This window comes from Cynara cardunculus (assembly GCF_001531365.2).
Source record: "Cynara cardunculus var. scolymus isolate 2C chromosome LG 2, CcrdV1, whole genome shotgun sequence".
Classification (NCBI taxonomy): Eukaryota; Viridiplantae; Streptophyta; class Magnoliopsida; order Asterales; family Asteraceae; genus Cynara; species Cynara cardunculus.
In genome coordinates, this window is record NC_037529.1 from 63315636 (window position 1) to 63337904 (window position 22269).

Consider the following 22269-nt stretch of genomic DNA (forward strand, 5'->3'; position numbering starts at 1 on the left):
ATAATAATTAATTAATAAAATATAACTTTATTATTATTTATAAATTATCTTTAAAGAAGGAAATTAAATTCATTTAAAATCAAAATCCATAAAATTATTACATTAAACCTAATGCCACGTAACAGTAATTAAAACTCACTTGTTTGTATTTAAACTATATTTAAATTCTATATTGCAGTAATTAATGTGTTGTAAAGGAAATTAGATCCGTCTACGTCGACAACCAGTACTTGGTTATAAGTATAGTAGAACCACAAAATAAGTCTCCTTCGAACAGGAAAGATGTGGATTACTTTAGTCACTATCAAATAGGACCAATTCATTACAAAATACAAGTCAAACATACTACCTTGCTTTACAGGTTTAAACACTATACTACAATTTTGGTATTTCCGAAACACTTTATTCTTTTCTATAAAAGTCCTTATCAATTTATTATAAATCAAAATTATTTAACTTCTTCAAAAATTTCTTGTTACTTATTTGACATCGGTATAAACTATTTATCAAAACATTCAAAAGTATTTATTACAAATATCATATCAAAATAAATCAATAAATTATCTTTATAAACAATCCCAACCATGATCTCTTATTCAAAATTGTTGCAAATCAGAAAGCCACATAGACTAAAATTATAGTTTACTCATACTTTAAACCCCACTCATTTACAATACAGGCTTGCATCCACCCGATATCAATTATATATATATATATATATATATATATATATATATATATATATATATTAAATAATCACACATTCTACACCTTGCATATCAAAGACCGCTTACCCTGTTGCTCTCCAAAAATGGGTACGGGGAACGATGAACCATTAACACCGGCCGGCCGGTTGTTCACACAGCCAGCGACTCACCAGATCATCAACTGCGCTCTAGGCCTTGAGCGAGCCCTTGGATTTGATGAAGTTCGAACCGTCGTCTCTGATTCTCTCATGATCAAGCACCCTAGATTCTGCAGTCTCTTAGTCACGGACGATCAGGGCCACCASTATTGGAGATTAACCGAASTCGATATCGACCGCCACATCRTCCTGCACACCGATCCCGTCGGTGAAGTTGGTAACGATGAAGCCGCCATCAACGATTACCTCGCCGACCTTGCAGTCTCGTCTCCTTTGAGCACGGATAAGCCGTTGTGGGAAATCCACCTTTTGTCGGCTCATAAGTGTGTGGTTCTGCGTCTCCACCATGCGCTCGGGGATGGAATCTCTCTGATGTCATTGATGTTAACTCTGTGTAGAAAACTCGATGATTCCGAACAGACGCCGACGATCGAACCCCTAATTTCATCCGCACGAAACCCTAGGGGATTAGGAATCAATGAGAAAATTTTCAAAGTATGGAAGATTATCTGGTTCACGATGATTTATGTGATGGAATTTATGATGAGAAGTCTGTGGGTGAAGGACGGAAGGACGGTGGTGAGAGGCGGAGAAGGGGTGGAACTGTGGCCGAGAAGAATCGCCACGGCCAAGTTCAACCTTGAGGATATGAAAAGGGTGAAGCGCGCCGTCACCAACGCAGTGAGTTCATAAGTCTATTCCTTCATGGATAACTGCATAATGATTTTGATAATTATAATATAAATATATTAGTATTTTATATAAAATAATAATAAATGTAGCTTGAAAGTAGTTTAGTATTTGCATGAAAAGTAGTACGTGAATGTTATTTATCATAAATATTTTGTATATTGCTTCTATTTTAACCAATATACATCAAATTAATCTCAACACTCAGATTAATATATATATATATATATATATATATATATATATACATACATACATACATAGACTTGGCCCTTGGGATCATATGAGACCAAAACTTTTTCGTGAGACCCGCAAGACCAATTTTCTACCTTTGGATTAGAACTACAATCTTAACATTCATAATCACAAAATTGACACGAGACTTCTCAATAATCACAAAATTGTCACCGTACAACTTTAGATCGTTAGATCATTAGATTATAAAGTTGATCAATAAACATAAATTGGTCTTACGGGTCTCATGAAAGACCTTTGGTCTCACGTGAACCCAACCCTACATATATATATATATATATATATATATATACACACACACATATATATATATATACATACATACATATAAACTTGGGATCATGTAAGATCAAAGATTTTTCGTGAGACCCGTAAGACCAATTTTCAACCTTTGGATTTAGATCTACAATCTAAACATTCATAATCACAAAATTACCAAAAGACTTCTCAACAATCACAAAATTGCAACTTTAAACCATTAGATTATTAGCTTATAAAGTTGATCAATGAACATAAGTTGGTCTTACGGGTCTCATGAAAAACTTTTGGTCTCACATAAACCCAACCCCATACATATACATATATATATATATATACACACACATATGTATATAAGGTTGGGTTTACGTGAGACCAAGGTTTTTCGTAAGACCCGTAAGACCCGTAAGACCAATTTATGTTCATTGATCAACTTTATAAGCTAATGATTTAATGGTCTAAAGTTGTACGGTGACAATTTTGTGATTATTGAGAAGTCTCGTGGCATTTTTGTGCTTATGAATGTTAAGATTGTAGATCTAATCCAAGGGTTGAAAATTGGTCTTACGGGTCTCATAAAAAACCATTGGTCTCACATGATCTCAAGTCCATATATATAAACACAGCAACGGTATATATATAAATCAACGTTTCAATAACTAAAAGGCCTAAAAGATTTCTTTTTCCAAGTCATGAATATTGTGTTGCTCCAAATTTGGACTACCATTCATTCCTTGCAACTTTCATACCATCTACTGTTTATTTAAAATAGGAAATATATAGAATTAAATTGTTGGAAAATGAGATCAAAATATTAAATGGGTCGAATCTGATTCTATATTAATATCTAATCCATTTAAATGGAACTGACCTGTTTCATCCAATATTCTAATTCAATTTTTCGATAATTACATTTGATGGATTGAATCGGTTATCCAATATTGATTGAATTGAATTGAATTAAAGGGTAGAGATTTGTTTACCTAAAAATAGGTTAAATGACCATTATTAAAGTAAAAATTGAAGGAACTTCTAAAATATTATTAATAACGTGGATATCTGTATTATAAATTTATAATAATTAACAGGTAAGGCGAATGATCGTTTGAGAAAAATAGTTAAGGTGATAAGTATAAGAAGAGATTTGCACTCTTGATCACTTTTAATCTCAAACCTATTTAAGAATCAGTAGAGCGATTGATCTTGTGCATCTCACCTTAATATGCATCCAAGGGTGAAAATTCATTCTTACACTTCTAATCTTAATTCTTCATCTCACCAAAATTCAACCCTTATTGATATATATAAAAATAGAATAACTTAATTAGGTGGTCCATGGATATAATTAGTTTTCTAAAAAAGAGGTAGGAATATCTTGGTTAATGCTTACATCCACGCTTCATGTCAGCGACTGACCCAAATTTCTCTCAAACAATGGCATATCATTGTACTAAAAAAATTTCAAAAAATATATTCTAATAGAAAAGATGAAAACCAAAATAATGATTTAATCTTTATAAAACTTTAATTATATAACGGATAAACTTAAAACTTTTAATATTTAGACTCACCAACACCTCAAATGTGTCAATTCACACAGATTGAATCTATCATTCGCGATAGATTCAATGAAAGAAAGGGGTAGAAGCAAAGTTGTTCACTTGTTCACTTAGTGAACAACTTTGCTTCTACCCCTTTCTTTCAGTGAACAGGAAATTAAATACAATGCGAGAAATATAAAACCAACATGTTTAAATCTCTGTCGATTTGGATGATAAACTGCATGGTAAAACCTGTCCTTTAAGGTTTTATATGACCACTCTTAACTGTGTGTCTGCTAGTCTCAAAGCCCCAGGATTTGATGCAGTTGGCGATTTGTTTATGAACAACGTTCAAAACGAATATAGAGCAGGATTATGTAGAAAACAGTAGAGAGAAATAGAACTGGGAGCAAAAATCGATGGAGAGGGAGTATCCGGTTTTTTCAGTGTATTTTGAGACATCTTCAACCCAGTTTAAATACTGGTTGAAGCCACGAAAATCTCCACGAAAATCTCAAAGTTAAGCTGATTATGGGAGGATTTTCCTCCATGATCATCATCTAAAAACGTGGATAAGACCAAGTCAAATAAACCGAGTTTTTTTTTATAAAAATCAGTAAATTATCTCCTTCTCCTTTCGAATTTGTACCAAAAAGATATTTGGAGCGAGGCTCCTTCTGCTCCGATGCGGCGTGCGAAGTGCAAAGTGTGCCTCCTCGCGCCATTTTCGCGAATCTTGCACCCACGTGCGTGTGTGTTGGGCCTTCCACTCAAGACCCCCACCATAAGTCCAACAACATGTTCAAAACTCATTTCTAGAGAAAGCCTTATAAGCTTCTCTAGAAAATAATTCTCTACCAATGTGGGATGGAAGCTAAACTTCCAACCTACATATTTTCCAACAATCCCCACCAGGTTGGAAAGTTTTCTGACATTCATTGTAGATAATGTTACAGTAGTGTCACTAAGATTAAACCCTTTTTAATGTAAGTATGCAAGAAGGTATCAATCCAATGGTATTCTTAGGATTTAAACCTTGAATCTTGCGACCACTCCGACTTACTTACACACATTATCTATCAACCTTGCTCTCTCACTGGGAGCTATTATGATCATGCGCTAAACCCTGAGAAACCACTACTATTCTTTTGAGGCGGCACCACCTTTAAGTCATATAGGCAAAGTTCTATAAAATCTTCGTTGTTAAGACGCCTCTAAACTTTGTTAAGAGATTAACTCATCATTGTTCTCGACAACATCGTACTATCTTTCACCTTACATGGATCTATCATTTGATAGTACCTTCTATCAATCAAGTGACTTGTTGTTACCCTTTAAACTTGGTAGATAGGAACATTATATCCAAGTTGGGTTTCCATCACTAACTGATTCTATGTGGCTTCAGACCCATGTCTCTGGTGGTTGTCCCTACCAAGTCTCTCGTCAGAGGCTTGGTTAGTGGATCTGCCAATAGGGATGGTAATGGGGCGGGGACTCCAATACCCGTCCCCGTCCCCGATCCCCCGATGTGTCCCCGTCCCCGTCCCCATCGGGGATTATGATCATATCCCCGTCCCCAACGGGGAACGGGGATCCCCAACGGGGAAACGGAGATTTTTTTTTAAAACTAAAAATTATAAAACATCACTATTTATTGAAATACACTAATATTAAAATAAGACTTAAACAAAACCAAAAAGTTTAAACTAATATTATCAAAGTTAACGTCAAACGTACTAAAACTACAACGAGTAATATCCGAAAGGACCAAAACATATCAAGTAAATTTCCATACTATCTACCATAAAAAAAACAACCACTTGTTAGTTGTTACTCGACATCCGCATCATATGTAACTGTTTCATCAAATGCTTGAGGTTGTCCATGTTTTTTATCTACAAAAACTAAGACAAGTTAGAAAAAAAATATAATTACTTGTATGACTAAGAATTTAAATAATTTTTTACCTTGAAGTTCTTTCCATAACCAACTTTGAGTGCACATTAATGCTCCAACTGTTTGTGGGTGTAGTCGACTACGTTGTTTTGTGACTTTGTTACCGCTCATGTTAAAAGCGGATTCAGAAGCTATCGTAGAAATTGGTATGGCTAAAACATCTCTTGCAATTCATTGGAGCATAGGAAACTTGGAGCCATTGCATTTCCACCACATTAAGATATCAAAGCCGTTTTCATTAGGTGACAATTTTTCGGCCAAATAATCATCCAATTCACTTGTTTTCAAGACATCATCATCACACATCATAGACTCAAAATCCATCTCCCATGTAGGTTTGTCAGAAGTGAAATCATCTACATCTAAGGAACTAGCGGTTGATTGTCCTTTTTGTGAAGGTTTTTCGGCATACTTCTTCTTATACTCTTCAAACAACTCGACACATAGGTTACGTATCCTCATAACCTCACTTTTTGCCTCACCACCATAGATTTTCGGAAAGAAATAATTTATTAACTTCAACTTATATGTAGGATCTAACACAATTGCTACACTCATAACCTCGTGTATGACACTCCAATATTTGTTGAACTTGATCAACATTAATGATGCCATTTGCCTAATATATAACATCATGAACATAATTTTTCCAATTCAACAAAGACACTTTAATTTCACAAATCAACGGGAAAAAGATGTTTGACGTAGGATATAATGTTCCCGAAAACTTTTCMRTYACACGATAAAATAACTTTAACTTTTCACAAACAATTGACGCCATTGCCCATTCATCTTCACTAGGCAAGCAAACATAACTTCTCTCCTTTTTGCTCAAACGACTAAAGACGTCCTTATACTCCAAAGCAACATTTAACATAAGATATACCGAATTCCATCTTGTCTTGCAATCAAGAACTAATTCCTTTTCACAATTTACACTTAATTGTCGTGCATATAGTTTAAATTCGTGTACTCTCTTAGGAAAGTTTGTCCAAAATGCAACACTATCCCTAACATTTTCAATAGCTCTCCCAACTATAGAAAATCCATCTTGCACAATAAGGTTAATTATATGTGCACAACATCGCATATGAAATATCTTCCCTTTTAACATTAGCGATGAAGAAGAAAGAGTACCTAAAAGCTTGTCGATTATTGCGTAATTTGTCGAGCAATTGTCAAGAGTCAAAGTTGACAGCTTGTTGTCGACATTCCAACCGAGAAGACACTCCATCATAGCTTGTGACAATGTTTCGGCCGTGTGTGGAAATGGCACGTGTATAAAGCTGCATTAAACAAAATAATAGATTATTATCAATAAATTAATCCACGATATAAACTAGAGATGCTACACTAGAGATTATTACCTGATGATTCGATTTTGTAAACTCCATTTGCCATCTATATAATGTGCCGTAATCGCCATGTAACCTTTCTTTTTGTTACTTGTTGTCCACATATCTGAAGTTAAGGCAATCCTACTCTCATTCTCATCCAAACACCGCAAAGTGTAACCTCTTTGTTTTTCATAAATACTCATTATGTCACTCTTTATTGTTGCTCGAGATGGTACCTTAAATAAAGGTTGGAGACCTTCTGAATATTTTCGAAAACCATAGTGCTCGACAATAGAAAGCGGATAATCATGTATAATAATCATTTTAGCTAAGTCTTCCCTACAAAGTTCAGCATTAAATGAATATTTACTCATATTCCCCTTTCCGTCTGAAGCCTTTTGGTCCTGAACTAGGATATGTTGTCTAATATCCTTTGTAACTCTTCTTGGGCAATTCTTAAAATGGTCCTTCAAATGTGTAGTTCCGTCGTTGGCTCTACCCGTCAGTTGTTTATTGCAATAATTACATCTTGCATATCGTCTAACACCATCAACATACACTTGTTCAAAATGATTCCAAACAACCGACTTTAATCTTTTTTGTGGTTGTGGTTGTTCATTGCCCGTGTTAGTGTTAGTCCCTACAAGCATGCTTACGGATTCGTAAGTATCATCCCCAGTTGTTACTTGTTCCTTGTTTCCTTCCATCTCATTCTCATCACCATTGTACGTTCTCGTTTTTCGAAGATTCCATCTAAAATTAAAAAGTTTGTATGTGATAATGACATAATGTGAATGGAAAAACCATTAATGAGAATATACTCGTAATAACAACTCATTCAAAAATCAAAACTACTAATAAAAACCATTAATCAAAATCAACCATTAATGCACATAGTTTAAATTCTGCACTTGATAGTTGCAAGTTTACACAAGGAATAATATGGTGATATTTGGAATATAACAATCAATCACCAATTCCATCTTTTTGCCAAGTGCCAACTTTTTTTTATTGAGTTTATTATTTATACCTAAAATACTGTACATATTAATATATTATTGTGATTGAAGCCTTGCCAACAAAAAGTCAGATTGTCAGAACCTATGTATGATCATTATAATATTAATAAAGGAAGTCAAAACCCTAATTTGTTTAAATAAGTTGACCAACCACAATAATATATTAATTTGGGTCCACATTAGTTCACAAATCAAGAAGGCAACTAGGTAAGGTAAACTAATAATATAACAATCAAAATGGAAAGCCGAAGAGTCAACTAGGTAAGGTAAACCACTTCGTAAAATCTCAAACAGTCAAGAAGTGAAGAACTGAAGAAGATTGACTGCTTTTAACAAGAAGTGAAGAACTGAAGATGAAGAAGATTGAACCCGTAAGTACCGTAACACACCAATCACCAGGGAGAGGGAGAGCCGAAAAGGGACAGCCGAAGAGGGAGAGCCGGAGAGGGAGTAGGGTTGTCGCCGTCGGCCTATCACCATCGCCGTGGACGTGGACGTGGACGTGGAGGAGAAAATCATGGACTACAGATGAGGGAAAGAGCAGCGCCGTGGAGGTCCTGGAGGAGAGGAGATTCAGATTAGGATAAAATTGTGGAGTCTGGAGTGTGGACTAGGCTGGAGGAAGGAGTGTTATACCAAAGCCCAAAGCCCAAATTCTTATAAAACATATATATATATATATATATATATATATAACGGGTACGGGGCGGGGCGGGGAGTGCTATACCCGTCCCCAGCACACGATTTTCCGGGGAATCCCCGTCCCCGATCGGGGCGGGTGGACCGGGTTACCCGACGGGTCGGGGTCCATTACCATCCCTATCTGCCAAGTTCCCACAAGACTTGACAAACACAATACTTATGGTACCATCATCAATAAGTTGTCTCACGTAGTTGTGTCGGAGACGTATATGTCGCGACTTCCTATTATATACAGCATCGTATACTTTTGACAGTGTGGCCTCACTGTCACAATACATGGGAATAGAGGGAGTCGGTCGAGGCCATAAATGGATATATGTCAACAAATCTCTAATCCATTCGGCCTCTTTGCTCGCTGCCGCTAGGGCAATGAATTCGGCTTCCATAGTCGAATGGGCGATACACGTTTGTTTCTTGCTCGCCCAAGAAATCGTCCCTCCAGCAGGAGTATAAATCCACCCACTTATGGATTTAGAATCACTTGAGTGATCTATCCAACTGGCGTCGGAATATCCCTCCAAGATTCCTGGATGCATAGAGTATGTCAACTCTAGTTCTTGCGTTCTTTTCAAGTAGCCCAATACTCTGCCAATTGTTTTCCAGTCATCTGAACCCAGATTGCTGGTATATTGACTCAGTCTACTCACAGCAAAAGCAATATCCGTTCTAGTGCAATGCATTGCATACATCATGCATCCTATTGCACTAGCATATTTTAGTTAAGCCACTGCTCTACCAGTATTTTTATTGCGTTTCACACTTGAGTCAAACGGAGTGTTAAACTCTTTTATATTCAAATGTTGAAACTTTGTCAGTATCTTCTCTATGTAATGAGATTGACATAGAGAGATTTGAGATGCTGACCTTTTGATCTTTATCCCAAGGATGGTATCTACTTTTCCAAGATCTTTCATCTTAAAGTTCGAGGATAAGTACCCTTTTGTCTCAAGAATACCATCTAGATTGGTTCCGATGATCAACATATCATCGACATAAAGATAGATTACCATAGTGTACCCTCTCGTGCATTTTGAGTAAATGCACCGGTCGGCCCAATTATGTCAGAACCCGAAAGATGTGACAGTCGTATCAAACCTTTCGTGCCACTGTTTAGGAGCTTGTTTTAACCCGTATAGAGATTTAACAAATTTACACACTTTATTCTCTTGTCCGGGTATTACAAATCCTTCAGGTTGCTCTATGTAAACCTCCTCATTTAAATAGCCATTCAAGAAAGTTGTTTTCACATCCATTTGGTGAATATACAGTCCTTTTATGGTTGAAATTGCTATGAGAGTTCGAATGGAACTAATTCTAGCAACTGGAGCATAGGTGTCGAAATAATCGACACCCTCTTTCTGTCTATATTCTTTTTGCCACCAATCTAGCCTTGAAGGATGATATTGAACCATCAGGGTGCATCTTTCTTTTGAATATCCACTTTGAAATAATGGGTTTCACCCCTGTTGGCAAATTTGTCAGCACTCAAGTTCCATTACCCAAGATGGAGTCCATTTCATCATTTATGGCTTCTTTCCACATTGGAGCATCCCTTGAAGTCATGGCCTCTTTAAATGTCTTGGGATCCTCTTCAGTACTGATAGAGAAAATGAACTTTCTTGTCACTTTCTTTTGTGTCCCTTCTACCAAGTACGAGAAAAAGTCATTTCCCAGATTTTTCTCTTTTCTCACTCTTGTACTTCTTCGTGGTTTGCCCGCCTCTATAGAGGTTTTGGAACTAGCACGAGATGAACAACAGGGATTAGAGGCCAATGTTGGTTCTGATTTTTCAGCATCTTCTGAAAATCTATCTTCAAAGAACTCCACATCTCTGGATTCTACTATAGCCTTGTTATTTACTGCATATCCAAGGAATATGCTCTTAATAGCACGGGCTCCCAATTTAGATTTTTTTAGATCAGTAGTTCTATAGTATGCAACACATCCCCAAACCCTTAGATAGTTCAGAATTGGTTTTCTATCTTTCCAGAGCTCATATGGACTGGTTGGAATCACACGACTAGTGATTCGGTTATGAATATGACAAGCCATCAACAAGGCTTCTCCCCAGAGATTGTTAGGCAACCCTGATTGGTTCAACATCCTGTTGACCATTTCAACAAGGGTTCGGTTCTTTCGTTCTGGCAAGCCATTCTGTTGAGGAGTAAATGGTGAGGTCCGTTCATGTTTGATAACATTTTCTTTACAGAATGTATCAAATTCTCTATTAAAATATTTACCTTCACGCAGATTGAATCTATCCTTCGCGATAGATTCAATGAAAGAAAGGGGTAGAAGCAGAGTTGTTCACTTAGTGAACAGGAAATTAAATACAATGCGAGAAATATAAAACCAACTTGTTTAGATCTCTGTCGATTTGGATGATAAATTGCACGGTAAAACCTGTCCTTTAAGGTTTTATACGGCCACTCTTAAAACGCTGTGAGTCTGCTAGTCGCAAAGCCCCAGGATTTGATGCAGTAGGTGATTCGTTTATGAACAATGATCAAAACGAATATAGAGCAGGATTTATGTAGAAAACAATAGAGAGAAATAGAACTGGGGAGCAGAATTCGATGGAGAGGGAGTATCCAATTTTTCAGTGTATTTTGAGATGTCTTCAACCCAGTTTAAATACTGGTTGAAGCCACGAAAAGCTCCACGAAAATCTCAAAGTTAAGCTGATCATGGGAGGATTTTCCTCCGTGATCATTATCTAAAAACATGGATAGGACCAAGTCAAATAAACCGAGTTTTTTTATAAAAATGGGTAAATTATCTCCTTCTCCTTTCGAATTTGTACCAAAAATATACTCGGAGCTCGGGGAATTTTCGCGAATCCCGCGGCCTTGGCCACGCGCGCGCGTGTGTGTTGGGCCACTCAAGACCCCCACTATAAGTCCAACAACATGTTCAATGCCAATTTCTAGAGAAAGCCTTATAAGCTTCTCTAGAAAATAATTCTCTACCAATGTGGGATGGAAATTAAACTTTCAACCTACATATTTTCCAACAAAAAAATGGTACTAACATGATTCGAACTCGGTTTTGGGATGGAAGAAAAGTCTTACCTCTACCAAAAGAAAACTTTTTCTTATTGTAGTTTCAAAAGACATAAGGTGACACATAACAAATTAATACGGTTACACCTTTCACGAACCTAAATTTTTTTTATTCTTCGACGGAGGAATAATACAGTAACACGTACCACCGGTGGCACCAAACTTATACAACATCATGAATGTGTATGACTATCCATACATATACCTTTACTTATGATCCTTGCATGTCTATATATATTTTCTATGTCATTGTATAAATTGGGCATAACATTACTAATATTCAAATGCAGACGATAAACGATGTTCTTTTTGGAGTAATATCATCAGGGCTATCAAGATATTTGGACAAACGATCGCCAGATTGTAATCGTTTTTTTCCAACAAGTTGTTTTACGTTTTTCATTCTATTTTTATGAATCAAGATTCATATTCAAGTTCATTCTTCATTTTTACCAAGTAAATTACTTGTCTTTCTTAGCTCTTCAGGAGGGGCTTCGAATCACTGGTGTCGCCGCGGTTAATCTAAGGCCATCACCAGGACTTCAGGTTACATATGTCAACCCTCATTTTCATATAGAATTCAAAGCGCATATCATGAAATATCATATCAATATCAATCTTAATTAGTAGTTATTGCAAGAATATATGGAACCCAATTAAATTACTCTTCAAAAGGGCAGAAGGAGGTTCCAACATATATAGAGGAGAAATAGTTCAAATCTAGCCTATGTGGGACTCCAACATGCCCTCACCAACAGAGGCTAGACAGGCGCAAATTGTCACCGAATGTCAAGAGGGAGGCTAGACGACTATAAATTACCTAGAGTGGTAGAATTTGACTCTGATACCATATGAGAAAATGTGGAACCCTCAGATTTACTCTCTTCAAATGCTCTTTTGGAGGGTAAATCTAGGAGTTCCACGTATACTCACAACGATAACTATTTTTTAAATGATCATCTACAGTGTTTTTGATTAACATCTAAGATGAATTGTATTTTTATCAGGATATTAAAGAGTTGATGAAGAAAAATGCAGGATCAGGGTGGGGAAACAAGTTTGGTATTATGCTTCTACCAATTTACTACCATAGAAATGGCTCCAATCCTCTTGACTATCTGAAGAGAGCCAAGCTGATGATTGATAGAAAGAAGTTGTCTTTGGAAGCCTTTCTAACGCACCAGATTGGATTATTTGTTATGAACCATGTGGGAGCAAAGGTGAAATTATATCTTACCTCAAATATCTAAAATCCACTCGTTCTGTTTTCTAGATATTTTTACATTTTCAATACATGATTTGATCTGATTTTGATCTAAAGGGATATATACATATAACAAACCCTTTTCTTTTGTCCCATGAAAATCAAAAAAATACAGTATTTGATTTGAAATTGTTATTTGTCAAATGCTTAAAATACGATTCAATTATGTAACCGAATCAGTGTTATCAATCTTGTGTTTGCAGTTTGCAAGCTTGCTTAATTACAGGATATTTTGCAACACTTCGTTCACAGTTTCGAATGTGGTGGGCCCAAGAGAAGAGATTGCGGTCGCAGGCATCCCAGTCACGTACCTCAGAACGTCATCGTCAAGCTTATCACACGTACAAGTTTCTAAAGTTTGTGTACAAACAACATGAGCAGTTGTTTATAAAAATGTGTACTTATGGTTGTGTTGAATGGTAATGCAGGCAATCATAATGCATATGGTGAGTTATGCAGGAAGGGCCGATATGCAGATTCTAGTTGCCAAAGACATCATTCATGACCCTGAAAACTTAGCAAAATGTTTTGAAGATGCACTGCTCGAAATGAAAGAAGCCGTACTACGAACTTAAGAAAAGGGAAAATTTGCCCTTCAAAGTTGTACAAGATTTTATTCGTAGTTTGGAAAATATAAAAAAAATAGCCTTTGTATGATCAGGCAAAACAAATATATGTCACTTGGCATGAACATTTGCTTCTATTCATCTAACATTTTTACTTGGTGCATCACGTTTAAAAACCTGAAGTGACGATTAATTGTTCATCGAGTAGCAACTGCAAATTGGGCCCTATGATCAACGGATGCTAAGGGTTGATTTAACAATGTTAACCTGGTAATTAAAGTCATCCACCTTTACTTACCTAATCTAGTAAGATTCTTGATTGTTAAAATGGCATAACAAGGTTGTTGGTATGCATCTCTTATCCGATAAGTACTAACTGGGTATGATTCACTGTAAACTATTATCTGATTTTGAAATCCACATAATCAGTTTTACAATATAATTGATAGTGTGAAATCCATGTCAAAGAATATTGCAAGAGTAGCAGTTTATCAGTAGAAATAGGTACAAAATAAAAAATTTAGAAAGCTTGTGAGATCATTAATATAGAAAAATTATTTGTCGCACTAAATAACAATTAAATAAACTTTGTTGTATTTGATACAATGTAAAATAACTAAATAAACTTATCCTCAGGATCGGCAAGAAGATGGTTTGAAAGCGAGAGGGTGGAAAGTTTTAGAAGAAAAAAGGGCGTCAACTAAGATGCCATTTATCTAACGCTTACCGACAATAATCAACACTCCCATTTACTTTATAGGATAAAATTCTCGTCATGAAAATGGATTGATGGAAACCATTAATAACCACGTTAAGCATTTACAGAATAAAAGTCATCCCAATTCTCGATCCTAGCTTCTATTGGGTATAATCCTCTTGCTATGTTCATCAGGTAAGATGATTGAGCTTAAGCGCTTGCCGAGGTACGTATTTTAGCAAGTGTTGTAACCAAATATATAATGAAAAGCACCAAAACAAACGAAACAAATTATTTTAATCCCAACACAAGCAAAAGCAAGCAATCCATCAAAATGTTCAATCAACAAACAAACACTATCCAAAAACCACAAATCAATCTCTCTCTCTCTCTCTTTCTCTCTCTTAATAACCAAACTACATGAAACAGTCTTACCACAAACCTTCCTTCCATTACCAACAACTACTCGAGCTTAGGAAACAATACCATCGTTCAGAGACAAAGCAGCCAACTGGTTAGCCGCACCACCTGCTGCCTGCTGCTGCTGCTGCTGAGACACATTCCTCAACACCTCCATAGCCTCTGCAACCTTTGCTTTCAGAGCTTCAGGGGACTCCAGCAAGTGCAGAACCTCCGTCTGGTCCATCTCCAAAAGCATCCCGGTTACCTTTGCTGCTGCTTCAGGTTCCACCTGTTCCACTAGTGGGTACAGATTCTCTCCCAACATCTGTTGCAAAAAAGAAAATCCCCATTTGAAACACAAACCCACCACTCATATATATATGAATATATATAGATAAAAATGCATACCGTCCTCTGTTCTGTTGGAGAAGCATTTGCAAGTGCAGAAGCTAAAGCACCGATCGGGATTGGTTGCGAGATTCCAGCCTCACGCAATGCCATGCCTCCACCCATATCATATGGAACAGAAACCATGCCTCCACCTCCAAGACCAGTCATCGAACCATCAGGGACGTTACGACCAGGGGGGTAACGATACACCCTTCCACGTGGAAGCATCTACAATTGTAATCAACACCCATTCAATTAAACTCGCTTACCGTCAAATAATTGGAAAACAAAATATTGATCAAATCGAGACCTGTTGCTGCATAAGGGGAACTGGCTGCTGGTTCTGTTGCCCAGGACCCGCAGCACGTCTGCCACCAGGGCGCTGTCCTTGCTGACCTTGCTGAACCATTGGCATAAAGAAGTTTGGCATTGGACCCCCACCTGGCCTCATACCTGGTACAAGTTGCTGCTGATACCCAAAACCAGGCTATCCAAGATAATAAAAAGGTAAGTCGGTTGAAGCAGCATAAAAGACAGGCAACAGACAGCTTTAAGGACTAGAAAGCCCATATAATGCAGTCATGAACTGTGTACAGCATATCTGATCTAAGATTTTAAACCGAATTTAACAACTGGAAGCAATTCTTGCAGCTATTTATCAAGTATAGGCAAAATAAGAATCATGGAAGTGGGATTACTTGGGGAGGAATGAATGTAGGCTGAGCTTGACCATAGAATATTTGTTGCCCTAGACCTGGACCACCAGGGGGGTACATCGGCATACGAGGTGCTACAGTAGGTGCCATAGCAATTGGCCGCATCTGTGAGAACTGTGCCTGCATAGAATAAGGACAAAGAGTCACCAACTATTTAAGCATATACTCCCAGCTCAAAAGGGAGTGTACAACCTTGATCGGGTAAAAAGTCATGTGCCCAAATTCACTAAACTTCATAACCTACATATGGATGTTGGTTACATTCATCAACTGTTTTTCATCATCTAGTGACGTATGGAACTGTCCTAACATATGCTCTTCCTAGAATGGAATCTTATAGTCCAATCATGTATATTAAAATGTCTAATATATTTCAGCTAATACAATCACACTATCTTGACCCTTTCCGTATTTTTGTGCATACAAACCCATAGTCATCCAAATGTCTCATGGAAGATGATGCTAAAAAATACGATCTCTACTTTTATCATCTTGGTTATATGTAACGGAAAAGGTTTGGTAGTTCTGTAGTTGCCTTGTCTACTAGAATATACATCTTATTTGCTACCTCAGTTTAGATTCTACCATATTTTACCCCAAGATCATGTTTCTCAATGTACCAAGAGCAATGCAACACTATGAATTACGTTGCTATTATATTTGTACCTAATAACGATAATCGAGTATAATGTTAACAATCTCACTCTGACATGACACCAATTTGAGCCGCATCATCTACTATATGGTAATGACTTACTGTTGCCATTGTTGCAACCAAGTCAATGGCATACTGCATAAGAAGACGTTATGAACATACCTGCAACCTTGCCCTTCTATCTTCCTTGCGTTGTGCAAGTGCAACATAAAGAGGCTTGCTAGCAACCATCTTCCCGTTCATCTCAAAAAGCTTTAAAACAGGGAAAAGAAAAAGTTAGCATTTTACACAGAATTTAGAAAATAACAGAAGAATTGATGAAATCATGGAGATATGTTTACTTACTGCTCTAGAAGCTTCCTCAGAAGTTGAAAATGCAACAAAACCAGATCCTTTGCTTGTTCCATTAGGATCCCGCATAACCTGTTAAAGAAATACAAATATTGGGGCTAGTTCAAATATCCAGTTTCCAAACATAATGTGCAAGTAGAATAAGATACTTTCAGACCCACAAACCTTGAATGAAGTTATAGTACCATAAGGGGCAAACAGTTCCTTCAGGTTTTCATCGTCAATTGTATCATCTAAATTTTTTATGTACAGGTTTAGCCCTTGTGATTTGTCCACTGCCTCCTTCATAGCCTGCTCAAATCGTTGTTTTAGTTCCTGTTCCCTCTCATGTTTTTTCTGGGCTTTTCCTACATACCACTCCTTATTATCAAACTTCTGACCATTAAGAGCATCAACTGCTTTAGCAGCATCCTCGGCATTCTCGAAGTTAACAAATCCAAAGCATTTGGAGTTTCCATCAGCATCCCTCATCACAACAGCACTTGTGACAGTTCCATACTCACTAAATACCTTATTCAACTCCTCATCTGTTGTCGATTCAGATAGATTTTTGACATATACATTAGTAAATTTTGTCTTGTCCACGGCCATTTCTCTTTCTTGCTTGCGCAAAAAGGGTCCCACATACACTTGTTTGTCATTCAGGAGCATGCCATTCAACTTCTCAATAGCTTTTTGTGCAGCGTCCTCACTGTCATACTGCACAAAACCATAGCCCTTTGATTGACCAGTTGAATCCGTAGCTATCTTGCAAGAGAGAATGTTCCCAAAAGTAGAGAAGGTGTCATGCAGTGCCTTCTGGTCGATTGCCTTATCCAAATTCTGTTTTACTCAGATTGCCAACAAATGTCAGTATGTAAAGAAGAGCATAAGTAAGTAGACAGAGCAATTGATACAAGAAGATCTATATACCTTGATAAATATATTTCCGGAGCCACTTTTGCGGACGCTAGGATCTCGATGAGAATACATTATTCTGATCGCCTTGCCATTCAGAGGTGTGAAGTTCAGCACCTCCATTGCCCTTGCAGCTGTCATCAACATAATAGAAAAAGCAAGGGGTGATGCTTTCAATTTAAACCCTTGTTCATAAAGACTAATCTGCTCCAGTTAAAAAATAAAAACATTTTCTCTTCTCATACTCATGCTCAGTTTTTCATTTTTAGGTGGAAAGGGAATGCTCATAAAAGACATTGAAAGAAAAAATAGATAAAGAAAGGAAAGAGGACAGCAAAATCTCAATTAGCGATAAAAACACACAAATGCAACACAAAATCACAACAGTAATGCAAGATTTACCAAATGATTTCATGAATTATTATTCTATCACTCTTTCTAGAATCAGAATAGTTCTTTCCTTAAAAGATCTTGTTTACAAGTAAATTCTGTAACGATTTTATTGCCCATTTGATTGAAACATAAGTTCCATCCAGGAATAACTTATGGTGGTATTTAAACGAGTGACCTTACACCAAAAAAGTAATTACTTAAACTAAGGGTCTAAGCCTGAATAGATTGATATATGCCAACAATAACAAGAGTGGGATTTTTCATTAACCAATGTGATAATTGACAGCCTACGACCAGACGGTGAACAGACTTGAAGAAAAAGAGATGCCATTAAATTCAACAAGAATCACATGCAGTTGTATTTATGACAAAGAACAATAGAAAACCTTAGCATGACAAGAAAGAGCAAGTAAATACTAAGCCCGCTCTAATTTTCCTGGTATGATTTAGTCCTGGTCCTAATCGCTAACCACTTGGAATAGCTTTGAGATGTTATTGTCTTCTGCCTCTACTCAACTATTTTAAATGAATTGTCAGCTTTTAAGGTATGTATGTTTTTAAAGAACATATACACCATTTTTTGGATTTTAGCGAAGTTGTCAACAGGTATCAGCCTATCGGATATTTAGTATAGGCACAACACAATACTAGAAGAAATTGCATATTGCATTGGGCTGATTAACCGATGTTGAAACGACGCTTCTATTGAACTGTTTGAATTAATTACTTAAAGAGTTGGAACAAGTGACAACAGTCGGTTTTTCACCACATCTAAACCACTGAATTTAAGCACCTGTACAGCTGAAACAAATAAAGATGCCAAACAAAGTGAATCACCCATAAACCATAATATAGCAAAAGCACCCCCTCTCTGTTGACTATTGATTAGTTTATCACCAAATTGTCAGGTGAGGTAATAGATCCTATGGTTCTAAGTATGTTATTTTCCACCTGCCCAGTCCCTCGGCTGCATGCTCTTAAATTAAAAGAACAGTTATCTCATCCAGACATCTGTTTTCCTGAAATTTGAACCTAATACCCATTGCGCTAACACTCGATGACAACCCTCTTACAATCCCAAATTACATGCTAACTTATCTCATAAGTATTCACTTCCAGGAAAATCAATCTCAAACTTCAGATTCTAACCATAAGCAACTTCTTGGTGTGGTTCATTTTAGTTATCTAGAACTTTTTCTAACCTACTTCAGACCTACTTCTAGTACATGAGCGATGAGCCATAATGCAAGAAGTTTCTTTTCAACGTGGCCAACACAGTTAGGGGCTGTTTACCAAATGCTTACTCGGATAAGCGTTTACCAAGTCACATTACCTCACCAGATGAATATGGCAAGGACCAAGAATTTTACCCGGTAAGAGAAAGGCAAGGACCGAGAGTCTTACCCAGTAAGTAATGGCGACGACTCTTACCATGATTAGAGCTTATTGGGTAAGTTGTTACATATAATGTCGTTTTGGTAGACTAAAATCTTATCACGTAAGTAAGCGATAGCGTTGAATTTTACCGTTAAGCGCTTACCGGGTAAGTGTTTAAGTAAACGGCCCCTTAGTCTAAGGGAAAATAAAAAAAACTAAAAGAAAAACAAACAAACCTAGTGAAACTCACACGAAGTAGGGTCTAGGGAGAGTATGATTCATGTTCATAGTAGGCCTTACCTACCTTGAGGAATAGAGTGTGTGTTTGCATTAAGACTCAAGAGTAGAGTCGGGTGTCAAATCTTTAAGCAACATTATGTACATTCTGGAAGTAATTTTATGTTTGTCCTCTATTTTTTTAAAAATTATTCACTTAATATGTAAAATAATATTATTAAAAAAAATGTTATTGTTAGCACCAACGTTTTAATAGGCAGCCAATAAATTACAATATTTCAATTTATCTGTTAAATTGAAATTTTAATTGAAAGTGTTTTAACACTTTGAATGCTAAACACAAAAAAAAACTGGAATTTAAATCCCAAGCAAAGATTCTTAAAAACGAATTTAAATAGGAAATACCTTGTAAAAAAACCTATTATTACAAATTTCCAATATGTCAAAAAATATCCTATGGCCCTCGTTCCATTATCCATGTGACATTCACGTATTGCAAGCCACATATAGCTTTGTGCTCCTTGAAAAGAAATTAGCATACGCTATTGAATAGAATTGCTTCTACTTATTATAGTTCTAATGACATTACATGTTTTTTATTGCAAGTAAAACATATAAACCTTCAAGAACCCGAAGCCTATGCTTTTTTGAATCCGATCATAGATGTTATGCCAGTAATACCCCTGTTCTTTTCTTTTAGCATTTGTTTAGCAAGCTGCTGTAAGTTTTCGATAAGATCTTTAATACTATCCTAGAAAATTAATGAAGTTAACCCTTGGTGCAACCGTAAAGGTCGATCGTCAAACTGTAAGTGATGCAATGTCCAACATTTTATTAAGCAAATAAAGTACCAAACACTTGACCAAATCAATTATTCGGACATCATCGAGCAATCGCTCAGACCAAATATGATCCCTGAACAGCGGTTTTTTGTTTGAAAATACCAACATTTAGGGGCCGTTTACCAAACACTTACCCGGTAAGCACTTACAAGATACATTTACCATGACAATGACCTACCCAGTAAACGCGATGAAGCATGATGACAAGGACCAATACTCACTCTTACACAGTAAGTGAGGAAGATCATTCTTACCCGGTTAGTGCTTACCGGGTTGATTGTGGCATATGATGTCGTTTTGATGAACTAAAACGTTAGTCTGTAAGGTAAGTGATAATACTGAATCTTGATGATTAGCGCTTACCGTGTAGGTGATTGGGCAAAACGGCCCCTTAGTACTTTAATACATAATGTTGACTATGGTACAAATAACTTGAGTGACTCAGACCCTACATGGTTATTTTGCAAGCAATATGGTTTTCACGCAAGTCCGCTACCACGATATGAAGAACATTAGCAACTCTAAAGTTTTGGCAACATTAGAAGTTAGAAATGAACAATAGCAAAAATTTATACAGAACTAACCATCTTGAGGATTTGCGTAGTTGACATAACCATAACCAAGCGACCGTCGGGTCGACAAATCCCTGCAAACTCGAACAGAAACCACCTGACCTAGTTGGTTAAAGAGATCATACAGTTGAGAATCAGTTACGTTCCACTCGAGATCCCCAACATACAATGAAGTCGGCACAAACTGCTGAGCGCCGCCAGGAGCGGCAGCACCGACACCAGCACTCACTGCCTGAGGTTGAACTTGAACCTGAGCCGCCATCTCAAAACCCTAGGGAATGATAACCTCTTTTCCCCAAATAAATTTCTGATTTTTTTGGCTTTTTTAACTTCCCTCTCCCCTTATTGATATAAATCCAAACCTAGATAGATAGATAGCCTGCAAATCAGAAAAAATTTCGACTCCGAACAAAGCAAACCGCAGAAACCCTAGAAATTATCGATTTTTTGTTTATGCTTGTTTTTTGTGTTGTTTCTGAATAGAAAATAGAGATAGAGAGAGGAGAGGAGAGGGAAGGATATGAAATAAGGATAGATTAGTCGGATAACCGACCAGAGATCCGGTAGATCGCCGCCTGTGTACGGCGGAGGACGGTGGAGATAGAGATGGATAGGTTGAGAGTACAAAGTTGGGATCGGAGGATTTGGGGGGGCAGATGAAAAGTGGTCGCTGCAAGTTGAGGGCTTTTGAGACGCGTGTGTTATAACTGGGCCCGGGGGTTGTGTGTCATAGTGCAAAACCCTACCAGGTGGAGGAAAGATCTCCACCGTTGGATCTGTTGACAGCTGGGCTTATGACCCCACTTTTACTTGGAAAAGGTCTACTCTCAGCAATCAAATAAAATGATCCACCCTTATTTTAGAGTAATTTACAGATTTAGTCCTTACGGTTGTATGAAAATTTATGAAAATAATTACCGATGTGGTTTATTTTTGTTAAGCATTAACTTTATTTCCGTTAAGTTAACAATGTTTTTGGTTTTTGTATTCGTTACTTCAAAATCATTTTACATACCCAATTATAAACTGACATGCATCACTTTTCATCCCAAAATCAATACCTTTGATTGCGTTTTTCACTGATCACTAAGGGCTTGTTTGTTTTAAAAAAAAAAACTCTTAATACCTCTTAAGTCTGAATCGGTTAGACGTTTTTATTTTCAGACCGTTTGATTTTTTTTTAAAATAAGAGTTGAAAAGCTCTTATTGTCCTCTGAATTTTTAA

The 22269-nt window shown here is 36.8% G+C and overlaps 2 protein-coding genes across 3 annotated transcripts; one reads left to right on the top strand and one right to left on the bottom strand.

Annotated features, from left to right (window-relative positions):
* The first annotated feature begins 794 nt into the window (after positions 1-794).
* On the top strand, positions 795-13580 carry LOC112507861 (O-acyltransferase WSD1-like). Its single transcript, XM_025112596.1, has 6 exons — positions 795-1546; positions 11976-12048; positions 12164-12231; positions 12693-12905; positions 13153-13290; positions 13378-13580. Exons 1-6 carry the CDS (start codon positions 812-814, stop codon positions 13522-13524), a joined length of 1374 nt encoding a protein of 457 aa, XP_024968364.1. The 5' UTR covers positions 795-811; the 3' UTR covers positions 13525-13580.
* A 900-nt stretch (positions 13581-14480) lies between these two features.
* Positions 14481-21703, bottom strand: LOC112506424 (polyadenylate-binding protein 2-like). 2 transcript variants are annotated; one of them, XM_025110449.1, is made up of 10 exons: positions 21212-21703; positions 21057-21118; positions 17639-17757; positions 16892-17548; positions 16721-16798; positions 16538-16627; positions 15703-15840; positions 15315-15491; positions 15023-15232; positions 14685-14939 (listed from the first exon to the last, which is right to left on the bottom strand). In XM_025110449.1, exons 1-10 carry the CDS (start codon positions 21304-21306, stop codon positions 14685-14687), a joined length of 1881 nt encoding a protein of 626 aa, XP_024966217.1. In that variant the 5' UTR covers positions 21307-21703. The 2 variants fall into 2 exon arrangements, with proteins under 2 accessions (XP_024966216.1, XP_024966217.1); XM_025110448.1 differs by having other exon boundaries at positions 14481-14939; positions 21057-21306.
* Between the last annotated feature and the right edge of the window lie 566 nt (positions 21704-22269).

Coding starts and splice junctions, on each gene's coding strand:
- LOC112506424 (XM_025110448.1), bottom strand. CDS start 21,306: ATGGCGGCTCAGGTTCAAGTTCAACCTCAGGCAGTGAGTGCTGGTGTC. Junction 16,799..16,891: donor GTACTATAACTTCATTCAAG/GTTTGTGGGTCT, acceptor TTTCTTTAACAG/GTTATGCGGGATCCTAATGG. Junction 16,628..16,720: donor CTGAGGAAGCTTCTAGAGCA/GTAAGTAAACAT, acceptor CCTGTTTTAAAG/CTTTTTGAGATGAACGGGAA.